This window comes from Pseudochaenichthys georgianus, chromosome 9, assembly GCF_902827115.2.
Source record: "Pseudochaenichthys georgianus chromosome 9, fPseGeo1.2, whole genome shotgun sequence".
NCBI classification, from domain to species: Eukaryota; Metazoa; Chordata; class Actinopteri; order Perciformes; family Channichthyidae; genus Pseudochaenichthys; species Pseudochaenichthys georgianus.
Genome location: NC_047511.1, coordinates 9,856,094 through 9,881,838, shown reverse-complemented (window position 1 = coordinate 9,881,838; position 25,745 = coordinate 9,856,094). Strand labels below are relative to the sequence as shown.

At 41.8% G+C, this 25,745-nt stretch overlaps 1 protein-coding gene across 1 annotated transcript in view; it reads left to right on the top strand.

Annotated features, from left to right (window-relative positions):
- The window catches only part of LOC117452310 (protein unc-13 homolog B), a 146,620-nt gene that overhangs the window by 16,020 nt on the left and 104,855 nt on the right, over positions 1-25,745 (top strand). Inside the window, 2 exon segments of the mRNA XM_071204287.1 lie at positions 16,757-17,038; positions 17,264-17,351. Coding sequence (XP_071060388.1) covers positions 16,757-17,038; positions 17,264-17,351 — 370 coding nt within the window.

Sequence of the window (25,745 nt, the reverse complement as noted above, 5' to 3'; positions counted from 1 at the left end):
CAAAGACTGGTGGTACCTCCCCCGCAGTAGCCATAGTTCCTCCTGCCTCTCAGGAGCCAACAATAGAAAAGAAGATTTCCCTGCAGTCTCTTTTGCCATTTCAATCCTCTGAAACTAGTCGACAAGCTGATACTGGTCAGGCACCAACAAATGTTGGCACAGAGTCACAAGGCAGTGCAGCAACTGCTAATCCATCCACATCTGGGTTTGAATCTATGTTAGGGAGGCTTAGTCCTTTGAGACTTTTTGCCAGTGCAACGCCATCTAGCGAGCCATCAACTCAGCCATCTGAGCAAAGAAGTGCAGATGCTACAAGCAGTAAATCCCAACAGGGTTCTGTAGTAGGATCCATGAGTCAGAATAGAAAGGGCTCACAAACAGAACGACAGTTATCAAGTGAGATGAGACCAGGTTCAGTAAGTGGATCGGTAGAGATGTTGCCAGATACAGGAAGAGAATCAATTGAGCTTTCGCAAGAAACGGGAAGCGGATCAGTAGAACTTCTTCCAGAGACAGAGTCATCTGGTGAGCTACCTGATATTCAGCAAAGAAGAACTTCTGCTATGTCTGAACCGAAACTAGAAAGCAGTTCAGACGAAACTGGATTTTTCAGTCCTTTTAAGAAATCTCTCTCCACACTTATGTCAACAGTTCCTTCTGAACATTCCTTGCAGACTGATTCCAATCCTCCAGATGAGTCATTTTTAGGTAGCAAACTAAGAATTCCCTTTTTCTCATCTGAAAATAGTTCAACAACAACCCCACCAAAAACCGAAGGAGGTATGCTTTCTGGAATTCTTAAGTTTGCATCTGGTGAAGATTCCAATGCCCCTCTAAAAAGTCCATCCCCAAGCCCTACACGAAGTCGTGCTGCACTTCTTGAAAGTGTACCAAAAGGAAACACAGAAACTGGTTGGTTTTCAAACCTGTTTAAGGTAGCCCCAAATGAAAGTGCTAAGGAACCAGCAACACCAGAAATGACTCCTAATGTGGTGCTAACAGCACCAACTGGTCAAACTGAGACACATAATCAAGACTTTATCCCTAAGACTACAGAGAGCACTGTCTTAAGAACAGAAGAATTGGAGCAAGAGCAAGCATTGTCTGAAAGTCATCCCCTGTGCAATACAAATGTTCAGCCTGAAGCAGATATGACATCTAAAGATCATGGTCCCACCAATCTTCTGGAACATTCTGCAACACAACCTCAAGCCTCACAGACTCAAGGTATTCTTACTGGATTAATGAAACTAGGATCAGCAGACGATGTGTCATCTGACAAAAAAGCCCAGGGAGAGGATAATCAGTCTCAACAAGGTGGGCTATTTTCAGGCCTTTTTTCCCAGTCTTCCCCTCAAATACAAAATAATTCTTCCACACAACAATCCGGAGGACTGTTGTCAGGATTTCTAAAATGTGTGTCTGATAATGTTTCTTCTCCTACAAATCAGTCACTGTCATCATTGCCATTAAGCCAGACTGGCCAAATTCCAACACAAAGGCAAGGGCAACCTGCTGCTGACCTGCCACCTAGTGGAGGTCTCTTATCTGGGCTCTTTAAAAAAGCCACAGACACATTGTCTGGGTCTGAACCAACTCAATCTAGTCAAGAGTCCAAACCAGATACAACTAACCATATAGCCAAAACAGAAGGACCTGATCATAACATGAGTAAAGGTTCCACTCCTCTTATTCAGTCAGCAGGTTCAACAGAAGCACCCCCTCCTGACAAAGGTCTACCTGACAAGCAAGTAGAACAGTCCGTAGTATCAGAAAAACAGCCAAACGAACAGCAGCGGTCCGACCAAACAACAGAAAAACTACCTCCAAAAGCAGCAGCAACTCAACCTGGTGGATTGTTTGGGGGGTTGTTGAAACTCACAGAAACCGCTTCCCAAACAGCAACAGCACCTCTGACTACACAACCTACACAACAGCATCAGCAATCAGGTAGCATGCTGTCAGGACTTTTTAACAAGATTGTGGATCCTAATCCTACTCCATCTCAGCTACAGTCACATACTGTAAATCAAGAAATTAACCAAAGACCGACACAGCAAGCCCCTCCTCAACAAGGAAGCTTCTTTTCTGGCCTTTTTGGAATGGGGGGCCAAGACTCTGCTCCTGCAAACCTGGAACAGCCCTCACAAAACCGGCAACAGGGCCCCTCATCAGGGAACCAACATAATCAGCGAGACCAAGTCCCTCCCCAACAGCCCCCAAGTAGTCCTGGAGGGATGCTTACTGGATTATTTAACAAAATTGCAGATGCTGGCACCCAACAGTCAACAGTGGTAAGTCAACCAGAGCAGCCAAACACACAAAGAGCAGGCCCTACGATGACCCAACAACCATCGACTCAACAGGGAGGCTTGTTCTCTGGGCTATTTGCATCAGGTCCTACTCCTGTAGAACAACAGACACCACCTGTTGGTAATCCCAACCAGCAGCAATCGCAACAAGGGAAAAAACAGCTTATTCAAAGGCAAAACCAGATACCCCCTCAACCTGCTGCCCCTGCACCAGAGCCACAGCAAGGTGGGCTATTGTCAGGACTGTTTAATAAGTTAGCATCAACAGATAATGCACCACAACAGCCTACCTTACAGACTGGCTCTCAACAGGTAAATACATCAAACACTGTTGGACCTGCTCAATCTGCAGGTCAGTCGTCTCAATCCAGTCAGCAAGTGGGATTTTTGTCTGGTCTGTTTGGTCAGACATCACCTCAGCAGCAACAACCTGGCAACATTGCAAATCCTCAACATAAAACTACACAACAGGCTAGTCAAGGTGGCGGGTTGCTTTCAGGTTTTCTGAAGCTTGCGGCTGGTGAAAATGTACCACAGGACCAACAGTCGGCTCAACCTGCTCAAGCAGGTCAACTATCTGTTAAATCAGGGCAAAATCCAGCCCAATCTGAAACAGGAGGATTATTTTCTGGCCTAATGAACAAAATTGCAGGTAGTGTGGAACAGTCATCATCTTCATCATCTTCTGATCAGGGGAACCTTCAAACAACACAGCAAGAACATCAGCCACGTGTAGGACAGGGACGACCACAGATTCAGAGAACTAGAGATTCAGAAGAATTGTCCATAGATCAGGAACTGAAAGGTCCTTCTCAAAAAGGTTTCCTTTCAGGTCTTTTCAGTGTCACGGAGGAGACACCCTCAAAGACACAGCAGCCATCAACCCCTACACCAGGAAAGGAGGAACCAAAAACCAGCACAAGTAGCACATCTCCTGGTTTGTTATCCAGCATATTTAAAACAGGCCCTCGTGACACTATCACTTGTGCTCCTGGAAAGGACAGTGAAAAAGAACTAAGTGATTGCTTGCTACCAAAGAGCAAGGGAGATATGCCTTCAAGAACCGCAACACTAACACCTGCTGTTACAGCTACTCGTAATGCAACTCTTCAATCTCAGGTTTGGCAAGATAGTACAATTCCCCCAATCAAATCTTACCTCGAGGAAATTGAACGTCTCTTGTACGGGACAGCACATGAGTATGGTTACAAGGATCTTTTATACAACTTTACAGAGCATGGTGTTATACCACCAGAGCTATATGAGCATCAGTGTCTCATAGAAGCTCTTCTATGGCAGCAACTCAATGATTACATCCTTACTGAAGCCCTTGCCACTCAAGTTAATGAACGCTCCCAAGCATGCCAAGGGATTTTACCATCAACCGTTAGAGAACCACAATTGCAGAATCACATATGTTTAAATCCTACAGAAATGGATATAAGTGACTTCAATGTACCCTCTCATCCTTGGAGGGATGCTGCTTCCCAGCTTTTTGAAGACAGGAATCGTTTCCTTGAGCCACAAGAAGATTTTGTTTTGTTTGACATGAGTATCAGAGACAAGAAGCCCTGGAGGAGCTGTGACCATTTACACGATATTGATATGCAAAGAAAACCATGGATTGTTGAAAGTAGTGCTCTTAATCTCTCCATGGAAAAAACAAAGACTCAGTTAAGTAGATGTAATTCACTTGCAGATTGCAGTGTAAAGGAAGGTTGTGGAAAGCCCTTTGTGGAAAAAAACGGTATGAGTAGCAATTTAAAAGATGAAGACTTTGGTTTGAAATCAGCAACTGAGTTTATAAAACAACTTGCCACAAAAAAGGGTCCTGTGGATTTGACGTGTGGTGCTATGGATTTAAGCAGGTTTGCAGGAACTACAGGGGATGCAGATGAGGAAATGCTGTTAGAGGATTCTGAGTGGTACCAACAATGGCTTTCACTAATGGAGCAAGGGTTGTGGTGGCCAGCTGAGGCTGGGGACTGTGGATATTATGTCTATACTGATGAGGAGTACATATATTCCCTATTAACTGACAGAGCTGGGAGACACCTTTACGCCTGTGCTGCACCGGAGGATGTACAAGCTCTTGGACATATCACTGAGAATATCGCTAACATTCTGAAACAAAAAGAAACTGAAAAAGGGACCCTTTGTGGTTTTAAGATCCCCCTCTGCACCGAAGACAAAAGTGTCTGTAGTCAAGGCCAGCAACAGAATAAATTAGAGCTTTCAGATGCACCCATGGACCTAGCTTCCACCCTTAGAAAAGGTGAAAAAATTATGAATATGAATTTGGAAAGCTTCTCTCAAATGTTTCAGGAATCTTTATCATATCAGGCAGATCAGCCTGTGGACTTTAGTTTGTACAAGCTTAAAAAGATTAAGCTGGAATCGGTGACAAATAGCTATAGCTGTCAAGAGGAACCGATGGAAGCAGCTGATCTTACGTTAAAGTCACTGAAAGGGGGACATGGAGGGCCATACTGGAAACATCAGGTGTTAGAAGATATGCCTACACCAGCACCTTCTATAAGGGGCTATTCAAAACAAATCCCTCCAAACAAACATTACCCAATTCCTAAAATCAGTATTACAGATATAATTGATACATCTTCCGACCAACCAAAAGAAATGGTAGGAAACTCTGGAGTATCTCCGAACATTAATGCAAGTAAACTGCCATCTTCAACTGCTGCTACATCACCATTAGTGTCGAGCAAGGTTTCAGAGACTTCTAAATGTTCCAGAAATCTTCCTGAGACTCCATCAGCTTCAAAAATACCAGGAATTGTCCCCTTGGGAAGGAAACTGCCTACACCACCAACTGTTACTAAAGCTTCTCCAGCTATTTCAGCACAGCCAACTTCTGTTAAGAGTTTACCCACCAAATCTACTGCAACTGTAACTGTGGATTCAACTTCCACACAGAGACGTCAGCTTGTAAGGCAGCCATCTCAGGCAGAAAAACCCAGAGTTTTATCAGAAGCAATTAAGCCTGCAGTCGCCGGGTTGTGTGACACTAGCAAAGTCAGCAAAGCAGTGGACCAAACATCCTGCCAATCTCCAAAGCAGCCACAAGAGTCATCAAAAGAATGTACACCTCAGTTACATATATTGAATGACAGCACAGTTAATGAAGCCCACCTTTACAAAATAAATCAAAACGCTTGCACCCCTATAGACTCCCAAATAAGCAACAGAGTCCTAGATTTCTCCGCCACAATTGATACAAACAAAAATACCAAACAAAAAGATGCAACAACTGCCAATCTAGAATCTACTCAAGAGGACAAAGTTGTTGACTTTACAAAGTACAAGGTAAAAAGATTAAAAGAGAAAAAACAGATGGATGCTAATGCTATTGCGGACTTGACTGACAAAACCATTGCTGTAGATCTTACTAAACAGATTGAGGAAGAAGAAGTTGAATGGCCTGATTTCGAACATCCCAATTTGGGCACATTACAGCAAAGTCCAAGGGTTTCATTGTTGAGAACATTTTCTCAGAACAAAGTTGACCAACAAAGCAAAGTGGAGAGAAGATTTTACAATCCGGAGGCTTCAAAGAATATCCAAAGGCCATTAACCTCCCACAGTATGTCTGTAACTGATATTATCGCAACTGCTGTTACAGTCTCTGGGAAAGCTGCAAAATATATTTCATCCAAACCATCTCCTGCATCTTCTTATAAATTACCAAAGAGTTCTTCCACTAATGTAATGTCATCAGCAACAGGTAGCTCTTCACTTTATCATGTTTCAAGTAAAGTGTCTACCAATGATTGTGGTCCCAAACAGCCTGAAATAAATAAATCACCCCAACCTATTTGTACCACACCATTGGTAAGCCCTGTTATTAGAAAACAAGCATACCATCAGGGACAGCAACTGAATTCTTCCTTCGATCAGCCTCTAAAGATGCAGAAAAGCCAACCTATAGTTACAAGTGCTTTTACACAGCAGATTCCTGTTGACAGTAAGGGAGCAGTTTGTACACCTCCTTCCTATAACTCTAGTGGAAAGGCTCAGCAATATCAGGAGACTACTGCACCAGCCAACTCAATCAAAGCTACATTAGATATGTCTGTGAAGGCAACCACCCAGCGGACTCCACAAACTGTTGTGCCCTCAGAGGATCCTCTCTGTGCGACACTTTCATTCAAAATAAGAAAACCAGCATCTTCTGAGAAGGCAGAAACGAGTTTAAGTCATCATGAATCAATTGACTTGTCATATAAAGGGGTATCAACAGGGTCTCAGGAACAAAACGCTGAGGATATTCATTCAACATCTTTTGAGGAATATCCTAGTCATAATATTAAAGGTATTCAGGTAAAATGTTCTGTTACGAAAAATGAGGTTCCATCTTGTAGTAGGAGGATATTGTTACCAAGACAGCAGTATTGTTTAGGTAATTCTTCTGGATCTCTTGAGATCTGTACACAAGCTCGTCAAGCCACAGGACCAGCCAATACAGTTAAGGCCACACTCGACATGACTTCTAAATCTGTTTCCAAATTGAATCAGGTGGTTCCAGAAGTAAGGACAGAGAACAATGCTGAAGCTCTACCATTAACAAGAAGCAAGCCTAGCGCCTGTGAACTTGCACGAAAAGATTCTGTTGGTCTACCACTTGTTGTTGATATCCCTCCGCAAGAACCTTTTGGTCAAACTAAGACCAGGTACCCTGAAACTGCACAAATATTTGAGAAAAATGCTCAATGTCATTCTATGTTACGTCAACAACATCAACAGAGCAAACCTGGTGTCCTTGCAGAGTCAAACAATTCTAATGTACAGTTGTCAGCCACTGTTCAAACACATCAGACATCAATTTCGATTAAACCTATCACAGCTGCATTACTAGATATGTCACCCAAGCCATTCCAAACCACACTGAGTAAAACAATGCCAGAATATGAATCTACTCAATGTGAAGCAGTTTCACTGGTTAACAAGCCAAGTGCAAGATCCATTGCCAGAAAGGATTCTGTTGGCATCCCCCTAGTAGTTGAACCACCATCATTGGAAGCAATATGCCAGAAGCAACCTCAAACCTCAACTCCTGTGCAAAAACAGCAAACCATGGAAAGAAACATTGTCCCTGTTCTGCATCAGCCACCACACAGCTGTATGGCTGTTCAAACACATCAGACAGACACTTCAACAAGACCTGTCTTAGCTGCAGCACTGGATATGTCACACAAGCCATCCCAAGCCATATCGAATACAACATTGCTAGAATATGAGTCTACTCAAAGTGAAGCATTTTCGCTTGTGAATAAACCTAGTGCAAGATCCATTGCCAGAAAGGATTCAGTTGGCATCCCCCTAGTAGTTGAACCAACATCATTGGAAGCAATATGCCAGAAGCAACCTCAAACCTCAACTCCTGTGCAAAAACAGCAAACCATGGAAAGAAACATTGTCCCTGTTCTACATCAGCCACCACACAGCTGTATGGCTGTTCAAACACATCAGACAGACACTTCAAAAAGACCTGTCTTAGCTGCAGCACTGGATATGTCACACAAGCCATCCCAAGCCATATCGAATACAACATTGCTAGAATATGAGTCTACTCAAAGTGAAGCATTTTCGCTTGTGAATAAACCTAGTGAAAGAGCGGTTGCCAGAATGAATTCTGTTGGTATTCCCCTAGTAGTTGAAGCACTGGAATCAGAATGCCAAAAGCAACTTCAGACAATGTTCCCTGCGCAAAGGCAGCAAACCCTTGATAGAAACTGTATCCCTGGTGTCCATCAACCACTTCCTAGCTGTATGACAGTAAACTGCGCTATTCTAAGTGAGGACAATGGTGTGTCACAGTCCATTATCCAAACGTGCTCACTCTCTACAGCTCCAGCAAACACTGTTACAGACACATTAGATATGTCATCAAAGGCATGCACATCAGACAAAGAGCAGAACTATTCAGATCCAGTATCCCTTGTAAGGACAAGGCCATCAAGCTATTCTCAAAGAGATTATGTTGGTGTTCCACTAATAGTGGAAACACACCCCTTCCATGAGCAACCTAAAAGACAACAAAGACAGGTAAGATCACAAGAACAGATGCAACAAGAATTTGTGCAGAGTGGATCAAAACAAATAGATCACAGAGCATCAGCACCTGCCAACTCCATCAAAGGCTTCTTAGATATGTCTTTACAACCACAGCAAAAACCTTCTGAAACACCTCCTTGTACTTTGTCAACTGGAGCTCTGTCATTTGTAAAAAACCCAGCAAATGTAACAAGGAATGATTCTGTTTGTGTACCAGAGAATCAACAAGGGAAACATGCATTGAGTGGAGTCAACACAACAGAGATACTTCATAGGCAGATATCTACATACCACAGTAATGAGGCCTTTACTTCAAGGACCACCTACAAGGATATTCGGCCACAAAATAAGCCAGTTGACTTCTCTTCTAAAGATGGCCTTAATACTTCGGACACTTCAAGCCATTGCACAGTACCAGAGGATGGACAGCCCACAAATTTCACTAATGACAATGCAAAGAAAGACATTTTTGAAAGAAGGCAGACTGGAAGGCATTTGGAAAAGAAAACCAAACCTGGTGTCATTGACCTAACTGTGGATCCTCAAAAACAAACCACAAATCTTGGGCATCAAGATGTGAAGGATCTTTCCTTTCCTTATGTGTCCTCCCTCTCTCAGAATAGTCTTAACAACCAGCAGCAACATATACCCCCTCCTTATCCTGTGGATACAGCCCTTTCTGAAACTCAGAAGTCACCACAGCATATTGAATATTGTACTGATAAACAATCCATCACCCAATATCAGTCAGTAATAGCATTAAGCTCTACCCCTTCAGTTTCCTATTTGGGATCTATTCAAAGGAATATACAGCTTCCTCAGAATGTAGCTCCTTGGGCTATGCAGGACTATGCACCTGCTATTTTACCACTACACTGTGGATATCAACAGGTTGAATCCAAGAAGCTTGCTCAATTACCTTCCAACATACCTACGCTGCAAACACAACATTCATTCCCACAACAGCAATTCCAGCAACCTGATTTTGAAATTGGTTCAACTCCATTCCTTACTAGATCTCGGCCAAAGGCTCAACAGTTGCATAGACAAGATACAACTGTTCAGCATGACATGTCCTCTGTGCCCAAAATTCTTATTAAGCAGCCAACTGTGGACAGCTGTGTGAACATTGAGGAGAGCCCATCATATAGTGGAACGATAACAAGTAATGAAAAAGCATTGCCCCCCTTTTCCACTGTGCAACCCTCTATACCGGCTTTGATTATGCAGCAGGCACATGCTACACAAAGAACTGATTCTTTTCCACATCCTGTTTATGTACAGAGCAGTACAGAGCAGTACAGAGCAGTACAGAGCAGTGCAACTCCATATTATTATACAGAAAAACCTCTTCAACTTTCAAAACAACCTGATCTAAGTCAATGCCCTGTTCAGCAATATCAAACACAAACTGTACCAGTAAGTAATGTGACTCCAGTTCAACATGAATCAAAGTTAGGTGCACTTACATCCAAATCCACCCCAAATCATGGCCCAATGCCTGTAGCAGAGGTATCTTCAACACCAGCAGGATCCACCTCTGTTAAAGGTTTGATATCATTATATAGTGGTTTAGGTTCGCATCCATCTGCCACTACAAAACCAGTGAATGCTATACCCCACCAAACTCAGATTGTGTCTAGACCTGTGGAGCACAGAACACAAATGACTCCAACACAGACTCCTGCAGTCACACATGATGCAGTTATTCCTGTTAGCAAAACTGCAGGGAACGCCTTCGCGAAATCTAAACACATGACAACCGGAGATGAACGATCTGCTTCCTTGACAGCATCCTCACTAAATATTGAATCCCAATACAAAGAAAAAGGTTCACTGTTAAGAGGTGTCAGCCCTAAAACACCCCCAATCATATCACCTGTAGCCGATCCCTCCAACAAGTTAACAATGCATGGTTTCATGTCCATCACCCAGGACAGTCCGCAACAACAGGCAACACTAAATGCAAGCCTGACAAGAGAGACACCAGGGAAAGATTTGCCCCAACCTGAATGTTCACCCTCTTATCCACAAAATACCTACCCACCCAAAGGAATTCTAAGTAAAGCTGATTCAGTAGAACTTTCAGGAACATTGTCAGAGGTTACACCTAAAGAATTTTCTGGAGAGGTCATCACAGATAACATTTCTTTATCTGTATCATCTAAATCTGCTATCATATCACAGCATCAATGTAAGGAAGACACCAATCAAACTGTATCCACCAAATCTCACAATGTCAACACTGGATTTGGTGACGTCTCTAATATAGCTGACAAACAACATTCACATTTAAGTTCAATCTACATTGGCATTAACCAAGAATCTCCTGCTGATGAGGAAATTAAACCAGATGAGCCAAAACCTTATATTAGACTACCCCATATTTTTGTTTCAGCAGCAAGTTCACCAGAAGAAGAGAAAAACGAGCAGGAGTTTGATGAATTTAGAAAACCTGAAGTACCAGAAGTAATTTCTTCTGAAGATACCACTCTCATCACAGTAACACTACCAGACTGTAAGGATTCTTTACCTTCTGATATTGAGTCTGATATACCTGAGAATGCAAGGGCTATTGAAGTCTGTAGCAAAGAAACAATAATTGATTCTGACCAGGACAAAACCTATTCACCAGAAATGTCATCTACACTTATTACGGATAGTATCCAGGCAGATGAACATAACACACAGCATATACTGACTGAGAAAGTCCCAACCACTGTCTCGGAAGATAAATTAAAAGCAGAGACCACTGAGGCTAGTGAACCATCACTTGAGCTGTCTTCAAAGGATGTAAAATCAACAGCTCCAGATATAACACCACTTGAAGGAGTTAAACCTCTCAGTGAGACCGTTTTAGAGACAGCATCCCCAGAACATACCGAAACCCTTGAGAAATTAGACAACAACGATAAAGGCCAGACCTCAGATATTGTATGGCCGGAAGATGATCAGTCTCTTGATAAATTGTCACTGAAGGAAGTATCTTCTGCCTCAGACTCAAAATCCCCGGAATGTCTTCAACAGCTTCATGAATTAACTGAAAGGGATGTCACCATCTCTACCCCTGAGCCCTGTCCTATCAAACCTTGCACCAAAGAAATTACAACATCACATAAGGATATTTTAGCTGTCAAGGCTGACCAGCCTGAGGCCACACAACCTAATGAGCCAGCAGGAAAACGCTTATTTTCTATGTTTAGTGGCTCCACTGCAACCCCACAACAGACACCCTCCCAAACTGGATTATCCATACTTGGTGGCATTCTTCCTGGGTCATCTACCAAAGACACTCCTGGCACAGGGTTACTCTCAATGTTGGGTGGGTCAAATGCTCCATCTTCACCTGAATCAAAAGGCCCACCACCACCTCAGTCAACACCACAAGAGACCCAGGGAAAAGGCTTATTTTCTATGTTTGGTGGATCCAGTAGTCAGCCTACGCCTGGCCCAAGAGGTCCAACTGTAGGAAGTGTGCGACCAAGAGGTCCTGTACCCAAAGAACCTCCAGGCAAAGGCTTGTTTTCAATGTTTGGTGCATCTACACCCCATCAACCACCCAGTCCCAGAGGTCATCTTGGGGGTAGTGCCGCACCAAGAGGACCTTCTACTGGATCTTCCATATTTGGTGGCATCCTCCCTGGTTCTACTACAAATAAAGAAACTCCTGGTGCAGGGTTGTTTTCAAAGTTTGGAGGGCTCAGTGCCCAGCCCCAAACTGGACCTAGAGTACCCCCACCCGGACCAACAGCTACAATACAAGGACCCAGAGGTCCAGAGACTTCAGGAAAAGGACTATTTTCCATGTTTGGTGGACAAAACCAGCAAGCATCAGAAGCTAGTCCGGCAGCTTCTAAACCAGCTGAATCGGAGGCTGGTTTTAAAGTTTCATCTGTGTTCTCACTTGGCGGGGATGGTAATAAATCTAAATCTGGGTTTGGACTATTTGGAATGTCTTTCATGGAGGAAACCAAGACAGAGCCAGAAACAGTTGTAAAAGAGGAGATTCCCTCGGAACACGAGAAACCCCTACAAACAGAAGAATTTACCAAAGAAGCAAAGCAGCAACTGGTTGAGGCCGTGGACAATGTATGTTCGGAGCCTCTTTCTACAAAATTAGTTAAGGTGGAACCAAAAGTAGAGAATGCATGCCAAGATGGTCAAGATTCAACATTGGACATCAATAAAGATACCACTGAAAAAACTCTGTCCCCAACAAATCTTCTGTCAGAGGAGGACAAAATACCCAGAATGCAACAAAACCTTTCTTGTAATGAAAATGCTTCAGTTGTGGTGGAGGCTTCAATCCCAGATGCACCAAATGTGACTGGTAAACTAGTAGAGAAGGAGACATCACAAGATGTAAATCTAGTAAACGAGGAACAGTCAGATGACAAAGATAAACATCTAGAAATAAAATATACAGAGGATGCTGAGAAAGAAGTTGTTGAATCAAGAAAAGAAACGTTTAAAGATACAAGCATAGATGACAAAAGTGACATAGCTGCCATTAAAAGCCCAATAGAAAAGACTGACGATATGCAATTGAAAAGTGTTTTGGATTGTACTGAAAATGCCCCAGGATTAGATGTTGTTGAAGTGGAAGATGGGGAAATTGTTGATGGAGAGCTAACAATTCCAGAGATAGAAAAGCAAACTGTGGGGTCGTTAAAAGCTGATGAAGAGCAAACAGCAATTGCAGATGTGGAAAAATCTACAGAGGTAATATTGAAAGTAGATATTGAGGAACAAATATCAGTTGCAGATGTGGACAAATCTACAAAGGTGATATTGAAAGTAGATATTGAGGAACAAACATCAGTTGCAGATGTGGACAAATCTACAGAGGTGATATTGAAGGTAGATATTGAGGAACAAACATCAGTTGCAGATGTGAAACAATCTACAGAGGTGATATTGAAAGTAGATATTGAGGAACAAACATCAGTTGCAGATGTGAAACAATCTACAGAGGTGATATTGAAAGTAGATATTGAGGAACAAACATCAGTTGCAGATGTGGAAAAATCTACAGAGGTGATATTGAAGGTAGATATTGAGGAACAAACATCAGTTGCTGATGTGGAAAAATTAACTAAGGAACCTTTGAAAGTTGTTGGTGAACAAGCAGCTGTTGATCTGGATACATCTACTGAAAAGCAAAATGAAGCTGATTCAGTAATAGCAGTTGCCGAACAACCTACATCTGAATCGATAATGGGTGCTGTTGCAACAGAGAATGCAATTTCAAAATCTGAACAATCTATTGAAGAGAACTTGCAATCGACCTCTGACCAGACTACCAAGGTACCAATTGAGGCTAAATTAGAGCTTGCAGAACCTAGCACCGAACTTGTGCATGAATTGGAGAAACCTGTTGAAAGTGAACGTTCTGTTGCAGTGGACTCGTCATTAGATGAGAAAGAAACTGTAGGTTCCAGCTCAGCAGAAATCATGATATCTCAAGCTGTGGGTCCTTTAAAAGACCCTTCAATGGGACCTGCAGTTCCTCCACAGCAGCAACAGCCAAGACCAGGCATGGCAAGGCCCCCTGGCCCACAAGGACAAAGAATGGGAGCACCAACAATGGGTGGGCCCCGGATGGGGGGCCCAAGAATGTCCGGACCAAGAATGTCTGGACCAAGAATGTCCGGACCAAGAATGGCAGGACCAAGAATGGCTGGACCAAGAATGGCTGGACCAAGACAGGCAGGACCACAGAGGCCTCCTGAACCAGCTCAATTTTCTGGCTTTATGTCTATGTTTTCTACCCCAAATGCCCCAAGTAAATCAGCAACTGTTGGTGGCTTTTTTTCAAGTTCACCTGGTTCACTATTTGGTTCATCACCTGCTCCTCGTCCGCAGCCACAACAGCAACAGCAACAACAGAAAAGCTCATTTTTTGGACTCCCAAGTAGCATTGCTACAGAATCCCTTACCAGTGACCTATTTGGTATTTTTAAAGGTGAAACAACTCAATCTGATGACAGCCATCAGTCAGGCACAGAATCTGGACAAGGGGATACTTGTGCGACAGTCACTGTCCCTGAGAGCATTGAAGCGACAAATACCGAGAAGGCATCTTCATCTGGAGATGGCTGTGTCAAAAGCCCTGAAGATGTTGAGTTCAATGAAAAAGGATTAGAGGAACAGGAGGAACAAACAGACATAACAGAGGCACAAGGAAGTTCTCTAACAGAGTCCATCATGAAACCTGCTTCCCTTGAGAAAGAATTAGGTGATGAAGGGCATGCAGAGCATTTAGAGGCCCCAGATGCTGCCTTATCTGACAAAGCTGTGCCACCCCCAGCTCCTGAAACCAAGGGAGTGTTTGAAATGCCTGGTCTGGCTGCTACTACATTTGGCTTTATGTCTGTAGCTGCTGAAGGCACATCATCTATTGGATCCCTATTCTCAAGCCCTTCTTCTCCAGCAACTGGTACAAAGACACCACAGCGACAACAGACAGATGGTGGTCTATTTTCTGGTTTTAAAAGCCTTTCAGCTGGTATTTTTCAGGATGAGAAGCCATCTGCAAAGGAAGAACCATCATCTGCTTCTTCTGTTTTTGGCATGAAACTTGGCTCAATGTTCGGGAACTCTGACCCTCCTAAACCTGTAGTGGTCACAGTCCAACCTCAGTCCCAAAGTCCAAAACCTATGGATGACATTTGTGAGCTAGATCCTGAGAAACTTTCCCAATGCTCTGGAGAAACTGAAAGTGCAGATTCCAGTGACACAGAAGGACCAACAGAAAATTCAAACACAGGAAGTTGTGACACTTTTGCAGAGTCACCACAGTCTGGCCTCCCCTCTCACTCAATTTCCTTAGAAGAAGGATTGGATACACCCCAGTTCAAGATCACCCCATTTGAGGTAGATAAGAATGATGTTGACACACCTGACACGATGCATGCCGATTTGGGGACAGAGCAACCAAAGGACCTGTTGACAAACAAAGACGCAAAAAGGCTAGTACAATTAGTATGATAAATTGCATTGGGCATTTATCATGCTTAGGTAGACAACTGTGTACCTCCTTTCCTGCTCCTATCCCCTTTAGTAATTATTTTCACATTTGCTATCTTTATTTCTGTTCTCCCATTTTTCTCTTTCCCATTCCTCAAATAACTCTAAGATCCTATGCATACTGTAACATTAAGACATTTTCGATTTAATCCAACCAAACAAATGTCTTGCTTAAAATATACTGCTTATCCAACTCATGAATGCAGATAGTTTTAAGTACATTTGATACAAGTGTCATCAACAAAGTCACAGGAAAAAGAAATAACCTTATCTGCTTGAAATTTGCTCACCCTTATGTGTAGATGTACTAAAGCTATTTTGTACATACAACACCCCGTAATAGCTTTCCCTGACAGTGATGGAAGTGCAATGAATGGTCTTTATGTATTAACATTTCATGTGTGAGGCGTCTATAAAGCCCCTCCTTCCTCTGTCCTCTGCAGTTCTCTAAATTATTCTCCAAGCCTTAGCCAATTTGTTTATGTGAATTAAAACTCCGATAGATTTATGATGGCGTGGCCATGCACACCATCGGGGCAGGCGGGACACTCGAGTAAAAGGACCAGTGAAAAGTAATTTGGCCTGCACCCAAGACAAAGTAAATCATGCCTGTTAAAGCACAAAGCACTTTCCCTGTTAGCAGGCTCAATCATCCAGCAACCACAGAGTATTCTCTTATCCAGTCAGCCCTTTACGATTTTTACCAGGAAGGCGAAGTGTATCCCCAGTGCTCCGACACAGTTTGTAACCTTTCATTTTCAATCTTATTAAAAGGTTAAAGGATTATAAATAAGTTGCCTTTATTGTATTTTACATGCATTGGCAGATCCTGTCATTTGACTGCAGTTAGAGTAGGTGAATTAAACGTTTTTATTTATTCTGCTTTTAGGCAGGATCTTCAGTGTCAACTAGAATAGCTCCGTTTTTTTATTAACATGTCATCACCGGCTTAAGCTAGCAGTATGACCACCATTTTTAGAAAATGCTGAGGACCGCCCAGTGCTGATGTTAACCCCTTGTTTGACCTAATTGTTAGAACATTTCTGCAATCGCTTCAGTTATTCAAGACCCAACTGAATCCTGTGCACCCCTTGTTTCATGTCACCTTCTTCCCTGGATCTGATGCTACCTTGAGTTTTACCCCCAAATGAACAGTTCCAACAGTTCATTTCCAAATTCAGTGTCAGCCATTTACAGTTGTTTTTTTTACCATGAATTCAATTAGTAATACTGATCCAAACACTGAATTTGAGAATTCAACTTTCAAATCTACTCTCCCTAAACGATATTTTGCTTTCACAATTCACCACCATATTCTAAATAACAACATCATTCTCCTACAGTCCACCGGACTGCAGTCGCTTTGATTCATCAGGCAACCTCAGCCCGGCCAGCTCCCAGCTCAGCTCTGAACCTGAGGAGCGGCGAGTTCCAGAGAACCCGCCCAGCACTCTGAGACCACCTCATGAAAGCCAGAAGTCTTCCTGGAATGAAGAAGAACATGAGGACGAGTTTGAGAAAGAGCTGCATCCGCTTCCAGAGCCTGTTTCCAACAAAGACTTGCATGAATCTTTGATGATTCTTCCTACACCAATCCTTGACAACCAGGAAAAGGCTAAAATGTGGTATGTTAAAAATATAGATATTTTGGTTTGCATGATTTCATGAAACATTTCAATATTTAAAGTGGAATTTTGTTAGTTTGGTTTTGCTTTAAGATAGACTTCCCTTTCATCAACACAACCAGTCCTACAACTGCAAGATGCAGGGGATGTATTTCAATTTCTTCATGTCTTTTTGAAACGTTTCCCTTTGAACCTTTTGTTTTCTTTCTTGCTTTATTTGATCAGTTTCTTTGAAGATGGCCCTCCACCTTGCTCTCCATCCAAAGTTCGCTGGCTGAAAGCGTACAACAGAGTCAGAGTACAGCTCCTTGAGGTAGGAAGAATCACTCTCTCGCAAACCCCCTATTACCCTCTCTGTGTCTGATTAGCTTTCTTTACACACACACACACACACACACACACACACACACACACACACACACACACACACACACACACACACACACACACACACACACACACACACACACACACACACACACACACACACACACACACACGCACGCACACATATGTCCTTCAACAAACAGTGAAATCAAATGAGTATATCCCATGCATACACTTACAGATTTTAATATACAAGCTCATGAAGATTGATGTTTCACTCTTTCATTCATTGAATCTCCCTCATTTCCTGGGTTGGTTGACTTTCCTTTCATGACACAGCAATTTGTGCTCCTTAATGATTTCCACTTTGATCTGGTTTACCCCTTTTTGAGTTAGGTCTCTTCCAATTCAGCTATCACTGTTTTACGTTCCAAAACTGTGGGTTATAAAAACTACTCAGATGATAGTACCAACCGGTACTACAGTTGTCGTTGGTGTCAGGTATGTTCACGTACTGTAAATGTCACAGCTGTTTGTGGCCATTTCTGTTGTGGCTTTTTTCTTTGTATGTTTCTTTTATTTTATATTGATATAGCAACCTGTTTGCTGCCTTTACTCACCTTGCCTCAGACCCTACAGGTAAGATCTTGTTTTTTAAACTTAAGGTGGACTGCACTTGTGAGACATATACTAAATGGAGATTTAAAAAAATGGTGACATTCAAGTTGTCTGGATTTTTAGAAATTGCAGTGATATGAAATTAAAATGCTGTGGAAGGGACTACATTCTGATTAAGGGATATGTTATTGATATTTGTGTATTCGTGTGATACACAGTGTGTCTTTGGTCCTGTATATAACGCCTGAAAGCTATGTGTGTTATGTATTTGTCAGTGAAGTGTTCCAAAGTAGAGATCAAAGTCAGACTGGGTTTTTTTGTTGTACACACACACACACACACACACACACACACACACACACACACACACACACACACACACACACACACACACACACACACACACACACTACTATAAGCCAAGCTGTTCAAACATGTTACCTCCCTCTCCTGCTGCATACAGGACAACTTTCTCCATTTTGTATTTAAAATCTGAATTTGTTGACATGGGCTTTTAGGCATCTCATTCGTGTCTTAGGCAGGAGCAAGAAATAAATGCAGCACTGAGAGGAATTACACCTCAAACGGGACTGGCAAGAAGTGGGATTGCTAACTTGAAAACATGGACTGACAAATGATGGAAGTGTAATACAGTCAGGCTAACAATAAGTAGGGGTACGTTGACAAGCATCCACCTTACTGAAGTGTCCCACAGAATCCCTTTAAAGAGGCTTACCCTGTAGTCTGACATACACAAGGCTGAGAGAAATGCCAATGTCCCTACACGGACCAATAGAGTGCTACATTATGTATTACTCTGTTCCCAGGGAAAGCTCTGATGCTTAAACAATAAACCTATTTTGGTTGTTGGCATGAATCCAGTCCATCTTTTAAAACAATCCTCCTAAATATCCAAGCACATGTGGCTGTTCTGCGAGGAGACGCTTCAGGGTGAGGCAGGACGGGCCTGGTAATGGAGGGCTTTGTGACTGAGGAGCAGGATTTTGAAATCGATGCGTTGAGAGACGGGGAGCCAGTGGATGTGTACCATGAAGGATGCTGTTGCAGTGGTTTTTATGTTGGCCTTAATATACATTGTAAAAGGTGTTCAGCTGCAGTTGGAGATAAGCTATTGCCTGATACTGTCATCTTGATTTGACAAGAGGTCGAAAGCACTATATATGTAATGAAAGCTAATTAACCCTTCAGCAGCAGCAGCAGCATTATGGCAGAAAAATACTACTTTAGTAAGGAAATATGAAAATGACGGTAACATTAGCATAAGATTAACTTTGAAATTGGTTTTAAGGAAAATCAAATAATGCTGCTCAGTGTGGCTGATGGTCTGAAGAAGCAGATCAAAGAGACTTTATAAGGAGACCACCACCTCCAGGTACTGGTGAGGATGTGTCATGCCGGCCACTTCAGCACAGATCTGAGAGAATACGCAGTCCATGGAGTCATGAGCTGCTTATCAACAATAGAACGATTCTTTAAATGCCACCTTTGATCTTTGTCGAAATGTAGAGATGAAGGCCCAGCAGATCGCTCACCTTTCATGACCAATTACACAAGCTGTACGCTGTGTGTGTGTGTGTGTGTGTGTGTGTGTGTGTGTGTGTGTGTGTGTGTGTGTGTGTGTGTGTGTGTGTGTGTGTGTGTGTGTGTGTGTGTGTGTGTGTGTGTGTGTGTGTGTGTGTGTGTGTGTGTGTGTGTGTGTGTGTGTGTGTGTGTGTGTGTGTGTGTGTGTGTGTGTGTGTGTGTGTGTGTGTGTGTGGTAAAGAGTAGGTGTTTGTCGTTCTTATGCAAGTTTCACAGTCATTCACGTTCTGCATGTGTGTAATCAGTCGTCAGTGCGCAGGGTCTCCAAGCCAAGGACAGAACAGGCTCCAGCGACCCGTACGTCACCATCCAAGTTGGAAAGACCAAGAAGAATACTTGACCATAGAGACAGCAACTTCTAACTGCACTAATCTCTGTCCATTTATTGTTTTACCTTCAAACTTTGTTTCAGAGGTCATCAACAAAAGAGGGTATTCAAGTCGTGTTCAATAAAATACATATTGAAAACATAATATCAACCAGGCCATTGCGTTATTACTTTGAGAACAAAAGTCACAGCACTTTCATCCTTTTCTTCCTGTGAAAGATTCTAAAATACTTTTTAATGGAAGCATTTGTTAATGTTTTAATATTGCTGTGAATGTGCCAAAATGTATCATTTTAGTATGTAAATCAGCTCCTTTTCTGAGCGGCAACATGTTTCAACATAAAATAATAAAATATGTTGAACAGCATCCAGCTTCTCCTGACGTGAGAATAAAGACTAACCAGGCCCCTTGAGCTATTTAAATGTGTGTTAGCAATAATCTGTATGATGATACACAGGTTGCAACTCAATATAATGCAATATATTGCAATCTTTTAAAGAGATGTAAGGAAAACTGTCAAAAAACAATTACCTCTTAGATCTGAGAAAATATTTTGTATGATCTGCATATTCATTTATTACACCCTTAACCTCTTAACATGTTAAACATGTTAAGTAAACCATGACTTCATCTTAAACACAAACCCTATGTATTGTCTGACAGAAAACTAAAGTGACAGAACTCTATCTTTGGTCTTGATTCTTTTTTCTTTGAAGCTTTTTTCTCATCCTTTTGTCATTTTGCAGTACGCTTAAATAAAAAGCATTACCATTACTCTGACCTTTGTAATCGTGTTATCACTTTCAATAATCATTCATCTGAAATCCTTATGGGTCGCTGACTTTTCCAGACAAACAGCAGCCTTTTTCGCCCTTTTCAACAATATGTCTAGTTTGCCATAAATCCATCTTTATATCTGTCTTGTAATCACTTATTGTAGTCAGTGTCCCCAATTGTTATTCAAATACATTACACAAACAAATCTTTTTGCAACAATAATTTAAGTAGTGGCCTTGTTTTTCTGCAACAGGGCGAAAAGTAATTGTAAGGAATTTCGGTTGTGCTTTCCTCCATTGTATGTGTCATTGAAAGTGACATACAGAACAAAAATGGCCATTGTTATTGAAGTTTGAAGCCTGAGAATCATTCCAGATGTAGCTCTGGTCAGCAAGTCTATTTTTGTCTTAGTGGGGAATATATAAGGACAAACTTGGGTTTGTCTCCAGCAAGTATTCTACCATGGCAACAATGTCACATTTCTATGGAAACGCAGTCGTACATGTGTTTGTAACAGGGGGGCCATGGCTGCAGCTGCTTTCATTGACACACAGTGTAGGAGTCCATGTGAAAGGACATGCTGAGGCTCCATAGGCTTTACAACACCAAAAGGAATATACATTTAGATTTGTTTTCCATTTGGTTGGAATCAGTGCATGAGCAGAATGTTCTTTTTGGTTCTTCTTCTCAAACAGAAAAGAAGGCTAAAATCCAGATGAGAACATAAACTTTATATTTATATACATGTTCTTGATTGCTTTGATATGTGTGGCTGCAGCAATACATTACACAGAAAGATGATCCTTTCTGACCATTATCAAATAGTTTGTAGCGACTCCATTTTGTTCTAGCTGCAATCCTACAATTCTGATTCAACATTCTGATATAGGTTTGCTGTGAGCCATTGGATGCAATACATTAGTTCATATTGCATAGAGAATAAAACCTCAGCAAGCCGCACGACTACAGGAATGGAGAAATATAGCAGAGTAGTCCGTTTGATTTACCCTGCCATTTCATTTCCCCTGAAAAAAAACATTTGTCTGTAGAAAAAAGGCGGCAGTTTTGGACAGAACTGGAACGATTTAAGCATGACCCCAAAAAGCTGGGCAGTGTCTCATCTTTATCTTGCCGCAAAAACAAAAAAAAGCTCCCTGAAGACAGAGCCATTAACATGAATATTACCACTGCAGAGGAAGCAGGGAAAGCAGGGGAATTGTTTGAGGAACGATGCATTGAAATCCAGGACAGATTCTTACCACGTCTTGAGGTGTGGGTTCGCTCTTTTGAATCAACAACCTTTGATACAATGCAGTTTGACTCTGCCTTTAGATTGTCAGATGTAAAGAGTGACAGAGCGCTTTGCTACAGTGTCAGATCTAAGGTTTTGGTTAAAGGCCAGTTGGCCATGTAGGATTTAGCTGCCCTACAGTTTCAGAGTGAAATTCATAATTCACTGCTGTCATAAATATATGGACAGCTGTAATAAGTTGTTTCTTACTAACTGAGGGCAACTACTGTCAGCAGCAGTTAGCACACGTTTAGCAACAAGTAGCTTCAGCACATCAAGAAAATCCAACCAAGTTTCCCCCAAATCATCTTACTGCTGATTAGCTCTGGATCGTACCATCTCACCAACATTACAGAGCAGGACAGAAGGAGATACCATTCTTTATTATCTTTTCAAGCTTTTATTTTATGATAGCTCCAAATACTAAAACATTGGCTGAAGACCCAACTTCTAGAAGCTTTGAGGAAACTATTGTTGCAATAAAGCAGCAGTGTTCCAAGTTGGTATGCAATGTGTCTGCTGACATTTCATTATGTTTTTGTCTGCTATGTAAACGTGTTACAACCTAGGGCTCCATGAACAATACATGTACAAAAAGTGTTAGTCAACAGATTGATATACGAGGAAATCTGTTCCAATAAAACATCTCCAAGTTGAGACAGAAAATAATCTGACAAGACGTTAAGTGGCTGCATGACACACTGCAGTGCGCAGACTGACAAGGCTGTCTGGGACACAGCATATCATTCATGTCAGTGTGTTAAATCCTGTCTTTGATTGCAGTGTTGGACTTCAACCTTTCTAAGAGCACTTCAAAGCATTTATTTCAAGTCCCCTTGATAGAAAAAAGATATTTACCTGAACCTCAGTATGTAACAATAAGTGTCTTCAGCCCTGTGCATGTGTTTGTGTTTATTCACGTCAGCCAAGAGTAGAAAAGGGACTTGGAAGAAGACACTGAATTCTGCTCATTTTCATATTTGTATTTAGTTCCTCTACTGTGACATGTTTGCTTAAATGTTCAAAATGATCTTTATTATTTCTCATACTGCCTGTGCTGCAGCACCTCTTTTCACCCTCTGTCTGAAACCAGAGCCCAGTCTGCTCTGATTGGGAAGCTTTATAGTGCCCGGCCGGCCACTTCTCCCATAGGGATATTGGTTAGCTGGACGGCTCAGTTGTGTGTGGTCAACTGCATCATTACATAGTGATGTCATTATGTTACAGAAGTAAACAAGGAGTTCAATGGAAAGTACAAGTACGCATCCAAACTAAAATAATAAGTAGCAGGATTATCAATCAACATAAAGAACTACGGACGTTAGCCAGTAAAAAACATACATTGTCGAATACTGTATTTTGCACAACGTTATTTCAGGAAGTCGTTTTTGTTCCATCTCACTCGTGTAATAATTTGCATCACAGTTAATGACATGCCATTTAAAAGAAGAACTCATCAGATTTTAAGATGTGATTGTGTTCCATGAGGAGCGAGTGCATAATAGAACAGGTAACATTCATAGGTGTCGGAATATTGTGGTTCACACTAAATCCCAGATTATTTTATTCCTAGATTCTAAACGAATTCCTTGCAAAAACAACGACCAATCTAATTTCTTGGACTTCACCCCATCAAACATGAACAAACATCAGCGGCACAAATTGACCAGAAAAGTGTCACCGACAGGAATAGAGGCTGCCTCACTGTATACGCTGACACATGCAACCAGAGCAGCTCCATGAGATACGATTGCTGCGTTGACCAGGCAGACATCAAAGGAGCATCGGAGGGGCAGAGCGCTGGGGAGGAAGATGAGAAGGCGAGGAGAAGAAAAGAGAACAGAGGGAGAACATGAAGAGCAGGAGGAGATGCTGTGATTCACACACAGCTCCTCCAAGGGTTGCTATGGTCACAACACAGACACAAAGGTAGACTCGGTACCTGTGAAGTTGAAGATTCACCTTGCAATCAGTGCATACACACACATTCTGACAAGATATAGGTAGGACAACCTTTCACATTGGTCGTTATGTTAGCATTACTTTATTATGTTTGATAAACTGATCACAACCGTAATTCAACACTTAAAATAAATGAATCGCAAACAATATTTTAAAGATGACATATTATGCTAATTTCCATTTTTAGGTTTTTATATTTCGGATGATATCCAAGTATTTTGAATATTGAAAAGATAATTCATCAATGCTCATTTACATAGCAAGAAATAGCAAAAAGTTAAATGTAACTAATTGTGTAGTTGTAACAATTAAGGCAATTGTTGCAACCAAGCACGTTATGCGAGGTAATGTAATCATTAATATAGCGTGTTATTGTGTATGTGAATGTTCTGCAAAGGCAGCTATTCCAAAGTTCCCCCCCCCCCTGCCGGAAATGCCTCCATTGGACTCCTTTGTTTGCTTCCATTGTTTGGGACATCTCTAAGTGGTTGACCAATCACAACAGAGCCGGCCAGCTAACCAATCAGGGCTCTGGTTTCAGACAGAGGGTGAAAAGGTGCTGCAGCACAGGCAGTATGAGAATAATAAAGACATTTCTGAACATTAAAGCGTGGAAACATGTCACAGTTTAGGCACAATATACAAATATAAACCTGAAAAATAGTATGTCCTCTTAAAACCTTTTTCTTCAAACTACCTGTGCGTTTTTGGAGTTCTTGTAGAATATCAAGGCTTGCCCGGGCAAATAAACATTATCACTGACCAACATAAAAGGCACAGTTAGTGACAACCGTACATACACAGAAACACACAGCTCTATGTCTGCTGGTCCCTGTTTTCACAATTAAATCATCCCGGCTCGCCTGTACAGCAGACATGTTCAAAGAGTTGCAGTCAGCTCTACATTACATAAGAGACTTGTTTACAAATCACATGCAGTAGTGAGAGAAGAAAAAAGAAATATGTGAGATCAAAGGAAACAAAAGAAACAAAAAAACAAGGTGGAGCAGAGTGATAACTCATTACTGACGGGGGGGGACATGGAGAGATAATTGGATAATTGGATAATTCTCTTCAATAATGTACCCCCTTTGAAAAAGAAATTCAGCCAAGTACCCCCTGATCAGCGCAAAAACGATTTGTTAGGGAAGAAAAGCCTATATAAAGAGGTAGAGTACAGCGCTGCACTATCAGTGTCTGATTTATTAAAACAACAACATTGTAACTGAGAAACACTTAAATGCTACATTTCAAATGTTAACAATCCATCACTAAATTCACGGCAAACCAATTTTAACATCATGCAATAACACTAAGATGACATTAGTTGCATTGAACTGATCTTTTTAATAAGTTGTACTTACAATGTAGTGAGCCATGGGCTTGTGCTTCACTGAGGATCTTTGTCATTCTGACAGGGAGGCAACTGCAGTTATTACACTTCACGTTTTGAAATATGTGTAACTCTGTTAATATAAAACCCACACTGCTCAATCTTCCTTACTTTTCCTGAAATTGGTATTTTTTTTTCATCCATTAATATAAAATAAATGTCACGTACCCCCTGCAGTACTCCAACGTACTCCTAGGGGTCCGCGTACCCCCATTTGAGAACCACTGGTGTAGGGCTTTGTATGTGAGCAGGAGGTTTTTGTTCTCAATCCAGTGTTGAACAGGGATGGGTGGAGTCTGGATATGTTTCGTTCGTATGAAGTTCATCAAAGAGACATCAAATGAGCTGAGGTGACTCTAAAGGCCCGGACACACCAATCTGACAACAAAGAACTGACACAGACGGATC